This window comes from Callithrix jacchus, chromosome 3 (genome assembly GCF_049354715.1).
Source record: "Callithrix jacchus isolate 240 chromosome 3, calJac240_pri, whole genome shotgun sequence".
Lineage (NCBI taxonomy): Eukaryota > Metazoa > Chordata > Mammalia > Primates > Cebidae > Callithrix > Callithrix jacchus.
The window spans coordinates 124,541,758-124,554,106 of NC_133504.1; the positions used below are offsets into that span (position 1 = coordinate 124,541,758).

Consider the following 12,349-nt stretch of genomic DNA (forward strand, 5'->3'; position numbering starts at 1 on the left):
TAAAATGTTAAGTCCTTTATTTGTAACTAGTGGTAGAATTCCAGACCACAGGAAAGACAAGTAGCAAGGATTATTTAAGTAAAGGCAATGAGATAGGGTTGTGATACTACTCAATAGACACCGCCACAGAATTGGCTCTATAAGAAAGTAAGCTCTTCAGTCTGGCCTTTAAGATAAAATACAGAAGGTATGCAAGTACAAGATGCAGTGATGATTTTTAATAAATACTATTTTCATAGAAAACTGAATTCTTACCAAGTCATAGAAATAGAGTTCAAAGAGGCCTTAGAAAGACTGTGACTAGATCTCACCAAAAACCCAGATGGTAGCTGCTCATGAGCATGCATTCTTGGCATTCGGTATTGTACCAGGAGGCTTATCATATGTATAAGCATCTCTAGTGTTAGAAAAGTTTTTTCTGCATCAAGTCCAGGTAGATTCTATTCATTGGTATAGTTCTGACCAAGTAATGCAGAGTAAGACTAATTCATGCCCACTCCAAATCTCCTCCTCTTCTGGCAACTATGTTTTTGGAAGAAGCCATTCTTCTGCCTCAGTTCCTGCTTTGATTAAAGTGTTTTCTGTCATAGCAGTAGAGAAAGAGTCGTAAGGCAGTTTCCACTGCCATGATAGAAACTTTATGATGGTGGCAAGTTCCTGGGTCCCCTATTTCGTATCTGCTTCTCTGAGCACAGTATTGAATACATAGCAGAATCCAATATTGGGTATACAATTAAATTTACTAATTATGTTTTGTTTCACTTCCATTTTCTAAATCTACCATCTATTGTTTAAGGAAAACAATACTTACTTGTTATCCTTATTGGTAAATGAGAGTGTTTGGAGAAAATGGTTAGAGGACAAAATAGCTTTATGAGCTAAACATCTGTTATCTGCAGGCCAATGTGTTAAGTACTTTATATAGTAATTTAATTCATCTCTCTACAGCCTTTATGACTTGATATTAGCCCATTCTACACAAAGAAATAAGTGTCATAGAGTATAAGGAACTTACCTGGGACTGAACAGTAAATTAATGGCAGTAGGGATTTGAAGCACCCATCCCCATCCCCTTCTCACTCTGCACCTTCAGCTTAGCATGAGTGACTGTGCAATGTGCACCCATAGCACAGGCCCTGCACATATGACATTGGAATGCAATTGCATGTTTCCTGTCTCTCTCCCTTGCTCAGCAAGAAAAAGGAATCAAGTCTATTGTGTATGCACAATATCTGACACACAATGGTATTCTAATAAATATTTGTCAAATAAATCAATGAGAATCCCAAAGACTATGCTCTAAACAATATACCAAAAGAACTCTATGAATATCTTCATATATTATCTATTAAGTGTCCATCGTCTTCAAATTTAGACATTGGTATGCAAAACGTCTTCAAAGTTTAGAGAACCATCAAGAGAGACAAGCCATGAGTCCATGACCAGTCTTCATTTCTTGAGTTACTGCTCCTTTGATATCAATGTCAAGCATTTATACCACTAACATAGCAGGAATTTTGGCTTGGAATGCAGAGAGACAAACACCATTGTCATTGTTGCCTTGTACAATCTTCCACCTCTCTGAATAACAGATTTTGTAAGGCATGCATTTTTAAGTTCAAGACCAGCCTGAAAAACATAGCAAAAACCCATCTCTACTAAAAATACAAAAATTAGCCAGATGTGGTGGTGCATGCCTGTAATCCCAGCTATTTGGGAGGCCATACCTAAGAGGTAGTGCATGCAGTGGTTAAGAATATTGTTCTATGAAGCTGGAAGCATCACACTACCTAACTTCAAACTTTAAACTAAGTACCATGGGATCTAAACGTTGAGTACACATGGACATAAAGACAGGAACAATAGACACTGGGGACTACTACAGAGGGGAAGAAGAGAGAGTGGTGTGGGTTGAAAAACTTCCTATTGGGCACTATGCTCACTACTTGAGTGATGGGATCCGTACTCCAAACCTCAGCATCATGCAATATATACATGTAACAAACCTGTACACGTACCCCCATCTCTAAAATATAAGTTGAAACGATAAAATATATAATATTTATATAATTCTGGAACTATATATTATATATTTTATAATATATTATAATATAATATATAAATTATTATACATTATAATGTACATGTTTTTATATGTATATAATACATATATATATATATATAATATATATAGTTCCAGAATTCGTGAACCTAAATTCAAACTCTGGTCCTGTCAATTACTAGTTATATCACACTGAACACATTAGTTTATCTCCCCAAATCTTAGGTTTCATGTTTGTAAAATAAAAATGAAAACAATACCTATTCATAGAGTTATTAGATTAAATGAAATAATGTATGAAAAGTAGCTATAACAATGTTTGGTTCATTGAAAACATTCAATGTCATCTACTAGTAGTGGCAGTATTTGTAGCAGTAAAAGTACATGCCCAAAATTCTCGGTTTTCTTTCCGGTAGTGGCAAGGACATCTTAGAGCACTGTGCCTACCCAGTTGCTATTCAGACTTCCAACTTTTCGTGGAGTCGGGAATGGTGCAGGCTTGTGAGCAAAAGATGCTGATGGAATGAATGAATCATGATTGCTTAATTTTGTGATCACATTGCTTTATAACATCGGTCTGAGAAATAACTTTACAATTGTGTGTTTATTGCGTGCTGCAATATATGATTTCAGGAGACAGTTAACAGAAAAATCCTTTTACTTTGTTCTCAGGAAATGAGATTCATTACCACACAGGTAGGAAGCCTGTAAGTTGGTTATCGCTGGAAAGAAAAAAATAGTATTTCATGCATCAAAAAAGTAGGAAATGTTATAACTTGGATGATAGAAAGTCATATATTTGAAAAAACTATTAGGGGTAATTGTGCTTTGCTTCTTGTAGATTCAAACCTATCTTCTCTTGAGGTCCAGGTCTCTCTTTACTGACACTGTATATAATTCCTATATCTATACAATATTTTGTTGCTAAAGTTTGTATTTCAAGTCTTATATAAGCCACAAAGGAGAGGACATCTTTATATGTCTTTCTAAAATCACAAATATATTGCTTTTTGTTTATGTAAATACTATAGCAATATTCTTGGTTTGTATGTCAATCATATCTCAGTAGAGCAATATTCTTAAAAAACGACTGGAAATTGTCGCTGACACCTGTCTGCCCAGCTCAGTCCCCGGGGAGTTACCCCTCTTCTTCCTGTCAGCATTCAGAGATTCCATCAACTCTCCTTTGTGGTCCAGACAGCTGAATATATTAGTAGGAAGGCAGAGGACTTAAGTACCTTTTGGCTATCTAGAAAACTGCTTGAACAGCAAGAGAAGGGCTAGCACAAATGCAGCACTGCCACCCCATAAGGAGTGGTTGATACCCAGAAAAACATAGAAACAATATTGGGGTCTCTTAGCTACATGTCTGGTTCATGTAGGATGAACCAGAAATACACAATGAAGCAGGAAGGAGAAAAGGCATGGTAACAAAATAAGTCACAAATACATTTGACATTTGATTGAGGCAGGGGGTATTACCTTTGGTGCTTTTTACTTTAGATATTTCATGCATCTGGCTTCAGGTGACAATTTTCGGACTCTGAGGTGGGGGATGAAAATAAAAATACAAGAAAAATTTAAGACACTAATTTAAATTTCTATAGGCAAGCTTCCCTGAATTTTGAAGAAAATTAAATGCTTCCCACATTGTATAGGGAAACGGTAAACATTCTTTCTTCTAGTGAACTTGAAATAGACACCCAAAGCCCCTTTACAACCTGCCAATAAATTCATCCTTTTCTTCACATGGCCCTGATGTACACAATCACTCAGATAAATGCTAGATATTTATTAATATCCTCTAATTAAAATTAAGTATATATTTTAAAATTAATAATGTACACCCCCAAAAAATTTCCACATACTAAGTGTCACTAAGAAAAGTAGAGGGCTCACAAGCAAAATGAAAGCTATGTGTGAGTTTGTGTGCCTGTGTGTGAGTTTGTGTGCCTGTGCCTGTGAGTTTACATGAATTATGAGTTTGGAGTGGCATGAATGTTCCTAGAAAAGAAACAGTGAGAAATGAAGTTGGAAAACAGTTAAGAGACATTTCCCTGGAGCCATCCACTGGGGCTAACATTCACAGGTCGCTGAGATCCACACCACACCAAATGGCTACAGACTACCTTCACTGGAGTGAGAGTAAGCAGGGGACATTTCTCCCTTTTCTCCCCTACTACCCTTACCCTCCACTCCCTCATTATTCTCCACTGTGGGATGTTAGCACAAGGCCTGGAAAAGTGAGGCAGCCACTCCTGAAAAGCTTCACTTTTTTATACCCTTCCTGCTCCACTTCATTTGGAGCTGCTTATGATTTCCTTTGCAAGTTGCTTTGACTCTGTCTTATTAAGATAATGAGTGGTTCAAAACCAAAAAATAAGAACCAAAGATGTAATTCAGGGATAATTATTACCATCCTCATTTACGGATGGTGAACTGTCATTCAGTTTAAGTTGCATGTCTTACAAAACTGCTGGGGTTAGAATACAAATCTTCCTGATAGCTTTTTCTGTACTATGGAGATACTGCTCAAAGTGTATTTCAGTGATGTCTGCATCTAAGTTGTGTAGCAATCGTGCTCTCAAATATAGTCCTGGTAGACACTGCAGAGAGGAAGCAGGGTCCTGCAGGGTTCTGTTTTATTTTATTTAACCAAGTATACCAGTTGAAAAGAAAGAAAACAACCTCTACATTAAAGCAGACCAACTTCTCTTCATCCTTCTCTGCTTTGCAGCATTTCTCCACTGCATTTCCGAAATTTGTTAACAAAGACTGCAGCTCCTCATTTGCGACTTCATACTTGAGTTTCACTATGTTGACAAGAAACCTGTAGCCGAAAGATGTCAAATAGAATTAACTAACAATCTCTTTCTGAAGCATCTCTACCCCAGAATGTTTGTTACAGAATCACATGTCTTGGGTCTCAGCTTGATTGAGAGTAAAGTGTTGAAATATCCCACTTTGAATGGGTCTCCTGAAACTTTCCCATTAAATTTAGAGAATGGTTTCCACAGTAACATTCTTTAAAGGGTTTTGTCACACACAAAATTATATAAAAAATATTAACAAGGAGGAAGAGAGGGACAAAGAGAAGTTGGTGAAGGAGTACAAAAATACAGTTAGATAGAAGTAATAGTTTCTAGTATTCAATAGTATAGTGGGAAAATCACAGTTAAAAGCAATGTATTGTATATTTCCAAATAGCTGGAAGAGAAGAATTGCAACATTCCCAAAACAAAGAAAAGATAAATGTTTGGGGTGATTGATATTCCAATTACCCTGATTTGATCATTACACATTATATGCAGTTTTTGAAATATCATATGCACCCCCAAAATATGTACAATTATTATATGTCAGCTAAAAAATGATGCCAAAGAAGCAATTGAAAAAAATAAACTATGGCAACTAAGTGTGACAACATTCACAGACAATAGTGATTTCCTTAATTTCTAATAACTTCTAGAATTCCAATATTCAAGTAACCTCTAGAATTCCAAACTTCAGGTGGCAACCTATTGGTGTCTTAAAAGCACATTTTAGAGTACATTTTTAGAGTAATTATTTAAGCAATAAATTTTTTTTATGCACAAGATTAAAAAGGATAATGTAATAAGTCCTGTGTGCCCATCCTCAGATCTAAAAATTAACAAAAGTTTGCATTTTTTCACTTTCATTTTTAAATTGAAAACAGGGTAGTTAAAAAAATAAAATAAAATAGACCAGACTAGACTAGCATGGGCTGGAAAATACAAGTGTGTATTGCACTGTGAATCTACGAATATTGCATATAATCAGAGTATTCTATTTAAAAATGAAAACAAACATTAGGCATTTATTATGTGAACTATTATGGTATGCTTGACTACCTCTGATCTTTCCAGAAAATTCACGTCCAAAACAACCTCCAGTCCCTCATATTCAGTAGCTGAATGTTGTCTCCACTACATTTTAGGCAGACTCTGTCTAAATCCAAAAAAAAAAAAAAGGTCTAATTCCTTGGCATTTTAAGACATTTGTTGAGAAAATACAAGTAAACTTTCTGTCCCTTTGGGCCTCTCCTTTTCAAACATTAAGTAATATTCTCCAGGCATTCTATCAAGAAAATGAAATTCATTATCAGCCTGCCTATGAGTCTTTCTGCTGGCTGCTATAACATTTCTAAAGGTGATGTTAGACTTGGACACTCCAAGTCTCTTTCAAATGAAAAGACAAGCTAGATATAAACGATGTCAAAAAAAAATGCACTGATATTTTTCCAAGTAGAAGAGCCTGGACAATTGGGTGGAAGGAACAGGATTGTGATACCAAAAACACATATCCACTAGATAAACCTTCTCGCTAGTACATGGTATATCTTCAAACTGAAGAAAAAGAGGAACAGAAGAGATTGTTTGTACCTGTCTGTCTTCTTCTGAAGCTCCTCATTCTGAGATTGACACATGTCTGGGTGAAAGGTAAATAAATCTTGAGAGAAAGGTGGAGGTACATATGTTTTATGAGTTGTCAAACTCTCAAAGCAGGGCCCTCTGAAGGCAAAGTTTGATTTACAACAGTGGTCCACAGCAGGGTTGATAGTTCGATTTTCATTTACTCCACATAACTCTCCAAGAACTAAATCTACCTGTAGCAACAAGAGTTGCAACTCAGATATGATCTTAAAGGAACGGAATTCTTTAAAATATGGTTAGATGAATAGTTAGATCATTCTAAGATCACTGTTAACCTCACTCAAAAAACACATGCACTCATAAAATATCACTATGTATAAAAAAAGTAGAAACTGGGGTCCTAAATGGCATTGTGACCAAAATCTAAGTCAGAGCAACTTAGATGCTTACAAATTAATTTCTAGGTTATATATAAACAAGCTTTCATTTGCAAACAGACAGCTGCAAACAGCCAACTGAAAGGGCAATCAAGCACTGTGGTCCTTGAGTTTCTCCCCCTCCTGGAATCTCCCTCAAGGTACTCTCCACCCCAGCCCTAAGAGATATATTCAATTCCTGACTGCCAGATGAAGCAATTGGGGCAAGAGGAAGAATATGTAACCTTACTTAAAATTATAAAGTTTCCTGTATCATTTTGAAACAATATTATGATTCCTAAATCATTTATCCTGACAAATCCCTTCTAATATAATGAAAAAAATCAGAAAGATAATTTGAAGAACTCTCCAAAAATAATTAAGACATTCTCTTTTACTTCTTGGGGTTTTCAGAAAGTGAACCAAAAGGAAAACTTGACAATTTTTGCTTAACAATATTAAAAACAATACAGAAAGAAATACGGATAATCACTGTAAATCAATGAGTACAAATATTTTTTCTTTTAAAGAAGAATATGGTACACAGGTCACACTCACCAAATTTTCAACACAGGCAAACTCTTCACTTAGTGTGCAGCAAGTACTGAAAACTGTCACCATTTTCTTTCCAAGAGAGACCAGTTCTTCAGTGGAGAGTTGAGGAGCTATCTTTGTGAATCTAATAAGGTAACTGAAAGAACATTTGTCTGTTTGGTTTTGAAAGAAAGCAAATACCCATTTTCCCTTGAATTACTGCTGAAGTCCAGACTCTTCAAGGCTAGGGACAACCAATATAAGTGCAACATGAACCTTAGCTCTCTTATAAAACAGAGAAATATGTCTTTACTTCCTGTTTTCTGCACCTTGCTTCCTATATCTATTTTAGCTTCCTTTCTAATTTCATGGATGTCTCAGAAGCTCTTAGATTTGCCTCCCTGTGTTTTCTTTGAGTATAGGAGCTCCTTGACAGCAAATACATTGGCTAGTATCTAAAATCCTGCTTAAAATCCTTTGCATCATTAGAAAATATTTTAAAGAAAGAATTTAATCAATATGTGTTAGAAAAGAATAATCTGAGATGAAGGAAACTAAGATTTTTAATGAGCTAAGTTCAAATTATCAGCTAACAGCCAAATTGCAGAAATAGTAAAGATTTTTTAATTGTGTTTTACTTTGATTTGAAGATGTTTAGTTTCAATAATTTAGATTTGAAGATGTTTAGTTTCAATAATAGTTTCAGATTTTTTAACTGTGTTTTACTTTGATTTGAAGATGCTTAGTTTCAATAAATAATACATTAGCATGAGGCCAGGCACAGTGGCTCACTACTGTAATCCCAGCAATTTGGAAGGCCAAGGGGGGGATGGACTGCTTGAGCTCAGGAGTTCAAGACCAGCCTGAGCAACATGGCAAAACCTTGTCTCTACCAAAAAACACAAACATTAGCAAACATGGTGGCTCACATCTATAGCCCTAGCTACTTGGGAGGCTGTGATGGGAGGATCACTTGAGCCTGTTAGGCAGAGGTGGCAGTGAGCTGAAATCCCACCACTGCACTCCAGCCTGGGTGACAGAGAGACCTTGTCTCAAAAATATAGAGTAATAATAATAATAACAATAATAATGATAATAATAAAACACATTGGCATAATAATTAAAACAAACTGCAATATTATTCACAAAAGCTCACAACAGCACTAAAAAACTGAGTATTAAAGTGTTGGGCAAATCCAGAATTATTTCTATAAACTCAGTTAAGATAGCCTTAAGGCAGAGCAAGGCAAACCATCTCTTCCCCAAAGAAACTGTAACAACCTGAAATATGCAATGTCCCATTTTCAAATGGGTGAGGATCCAGGGATTCTAGATTGTCAGTGAGAAAGCCAATGGCAAACAGAAACCAAAGAATTGGAGAATCAATGTCTCCAGAATCCTGTATTTCTTTTATTTTTAGCTTCGTTGTTAATAAAAGATTAATGTGACCGTTCATTAATTCTTCTCTGACTTCAAAAAAAAATTCTTCCAAGAGTTTATGAATTGGCTATGACTGAAAGACTCGAGAGCTAACTTTTTTTTACTTTGAAGCATTATTTAATTCTGGTAACATGTGTTAGCCCAATTGCTCAAGCAACCTACTGGTATTTCAAACCATCCTTCCCCAAATTCTGGGAATGTTTACATTCTTGTTGTATCTTCTTGAGGCTTTTCTCAGTTGCCTCATTGAATTTGTCTTCCTGAAAATAAGAATAATCATAGTTACGAACATTTTATCTAAAATTTAATCATAAGCTTTACATCAGTGTGTAGAATAGCATTTCTTATTTCTATAGTATTTTCAAACTCTCATTATCATACTAAATTCAGGGCACTTTTTATATGTGTGTGTCAGAATTTAGTTTTTTAATTATATGTGTGTGTGTATATATATATATATATATAAATACATTTTTGCTAAATTTAAAAGTCCTAATTTTTTATCATCTGGTACATATTTCAGAGCCTTCCAATTTACAAAATAGAATTTAAATTGCATTTGACACTAATGACATTCAATTCTCACTTTAAAGTGGCCAGAGCAGTTGTTATCTCCACTTTTAAATAAAAGCAACTGGCCTTGTGAAATTAAGTGACTTGCTCAGAATGCCCCAGCTTGTAAGTGTTGCTACAGAATATTTTAAATCATGTTGCTCTTTATGATTTTTTTCATTGTTTAGATTTGAAACTTAAAATCTCCAACAGTTTTCTTCAAATATTTGATGGACTCTCTCTTGTGTGGCATAAAATTGGAGATCTATTGAGTGGCCACCAGAGAGAGAACTAAACACCACTGGATGGCTGCTGTGGAGCAAATTGTATCTCCATGGAAAGAGAAAATTTACTAGTGCTATGATTAATTTAAGGATCAGAAACAGACCACCTCATTAGGGACAGTTACAAAGCTGGGAGCTAAGACTTATTCCATTGTTCAAATTTGAATGGGTATAAACTGATGTTTGTGGCAAGTGAAAAACAATGGTTTAATAAAGCAAAAGTGGCACATATCAAAGTAATGAGAAATAAATAAAAAATGTTAAATTATTGATTTCTATAATATATAAGAAATACATATGACTTTATATGAAAAACACTAATTTTAGTAAGAAAATGGGTAGCACACATGAACAGATTTTTCATAGAAAATGTGTAAATAGTGGACTGAGTGCAGTGGCTCATCCCTGTAATCCAAGCGTTTTGGGAGGCCAAGGCAGGCAGATCATGAGGTTAGGAGATTGAGACCATGCTGGCCAATACGGTAAAACCACGTCTAATGAAAATACAAAAATTAGGGCATGGTAGTGCGTGCCTGTAATCCCAACTACTTGGGAGGCTGAGGCAAGAGAATCGTTTGAACCAGGGAGTCGGATGTTGCAGTGAGCCTAGATCACGCCTCTGCACTCCAGCCTGGCAACAGAGCAAGACTCCATCTTAAAACACACACACACACACACACACACACACACACACACAACCACTATTATTTACATATAAATCCAAATCCAACAAAGTTAATTTCCATGTGCAATGTTGGTAAAGTGACACTGAAATGAACATTTCCAAGCACTGTTTTGGGTCTAGACACCAGCAAAAACTTTCTAGACAGTACCTCAAAAATCTGTATCAAATTTTTTTTTTAAAGTTCAGATATTTTAATCCAATAATTTTTCCCTAATAATCTATCCTAAGAAAAAACTCATAAAAATTAATAAAAATAAATGGAAGAAGATTTCATCTCAGGGTCACTTACAAAATGAAAAACACCCTAAGTAATCATCCAAAATGTCCAACACACAGTAGGAAATCAGTTTAATAAATTATATAATAAGTGGATACCACTTGAAGTCTGTTTAATGACATAAAAAATTTTCTATGCTAGAAACCGGAAGAGTCCAGGCAGTTACCCTTGAGGGAACACAGCCCTTCTGACACCTGATGTTAGCCCCAAGAGACTCATTTCAGGCTTCTGGCATCTTATGAGAGAATAAATTTTTGTTGTTTTAAGCCACTTACTTTGTGGCAATAGCAGGAAACCAAGGAAGCACAATTTATAACAAAAAAAAGGTTTTGTATGATACCAAATAAAAAACAGACCCAAACATTTTCTAGGAATTATGCTAATCTTATTTTTTAGAACACACACACACACACACACACACACACACACATATACTGAAAGGTTGAATGAAAATGTTAATTATAGCTATTTCGTGGTGGGAGAATCAGAAAAGGGCTTTTTGTAACCTTTGGTACTTTCCTAATAATCTACAAAAGTTAATCATTACCTTTGAAATCATCAAAAATCCAGTATGGTTTAATAAAATGCAGAATACTTTCCTAGTCATCTACAACAATCAATTATTACCTTTGAAATCATGTAATATCCAATATGGCTTAATAAAATACAGAATACACAAATAAAAATGTAAATTTAAACTGTTTAATGCCAAGAAATGTTTGAGCTAACACACTGGATTAGTAGTCCAAAACGTTATACACCAGCCAAACTGATGACACTGGCCTTCCCAGTTGATCTTTTTAGGCTGAATCTACAGTAGACTCAGGTTAGTCAATCACATTTTCTACTCCCAGACTGGAGCACAACTCTGATATCAATTTTTAAGTGTTTTATAGTTGTTCTTTTTTAATTTTCTGAACTTACAATGATGGAACCTACCGCATAACGGTAACAATCTGGAGGGTTTTCTGTGTTGCAGCAATTTCTCAGGAGATCTTTATACATTTGAACAACTCTTAAAAGCTGTGGTATAGACAAGTCTGGATGTCTCCTTGAGTATTCAAAATTAAACCTGCAATGTGTAAAATATATTTGCATATTAGAAATTAGAGAAAGAGCAAAAAGCCCAATTCCACTATTTTATAATCCAGTCAGATCTAATACTGACTCTGCTTTCAAAAGCTAATTTTTTCCTCTGGTTTGGTCACAGAGCAATTTAAGAGGACATTTTGGCTACAGAAGATTATTTTATAAAAGTTCTCTTCCATGGTATATTTTAAACTACCAGTGGTTTTTAATTGGGAAGAGAGAATTACTAGAGTTATTTAAAACTAATTATTGGAATGATTTGCTTCATAAAACATGGGAAATAATATATTGTGAAATAATTATGTTTAAAAATACATTCAGACTCCCAGGTTGGGATACTGGGAATATGGCTTCCTTTCACCCACAATGGGGTCTTGGTGAGAGACAGGGAGAAAGCTTTGCTCATTACTACATCCTGTCGCTTACCAAATATTGGAGTGTTTACCCTTCAGCTCCAAACTACTGGCAGTGGCTTCCAAATCCTCTGTCAAAGGCTTCAAGAATGTAGGTGAGTATGATTTGGGAAGAAAGAGAGAGGAACAAGGCTAACAGTTATTAAGCCCTTAGCAGGTGCTAGGCACTGGATCAAACTTTAAGCATAACAGATATAGATGTG

At 35.3% G+C, this 12,349-nt stretch overlaps 1 protein-coding gene across 3 annotated transcripts in view; it reads right to left on the bottom strand.

Annotated features, from left to right (window-relative positions):
- Nucleotides 1-12,349, bottom strand: part of AFM (afamin) — a 51,922-nt gene that overhangs the window by 27,044 nt on the left and 12,529 nt on the right. Inside the window, exons 9-15 of one of the 3 annotated variants that reach the window (XM_002745760.5) lie at nucleotides 11,584-11,716; nucleotides 9,009-9,106; nucleotides 7,431-7,563; nucleotides 6,466-6,689; nucleotides 4,751-4,892; nucleotides 3,545-3,605; nucleotides 2,609-2,784 (exon numbers count right to left, since the gene is read on the bottom strand). In XM_002745760.5, the coding sequence (XP_002745806.3) occupies nucleotides 3,585-3,605; nucleotides 4,751-4,892; nucleotides 6,466-6,689; nucleotides 7,431-7,563; nucleotides 9,009-9,106; nucleotides 11,584-11,716 (751 nt within the window). In that variant the 3' untranslated portion in view covers nucleotides 2,609-2,784; nucleotides 3,545-3,584. Of the gene's footprint in view, nucleotides 1-2,608; nucleotides 2,785-3,544; nucleotides 3,606-4,591; nucleotides 4,893-6,465; nucleotides 6,690-7,430; nucleotides 7,564-9,008; nucleotides 9,107-11,583; nucleotides 11,717-12,349 lie in introns of those variants that run through there. The other 2 variants (XM_017970496.4, XM_078367081.1) reach the window with 2 other exon arrangements.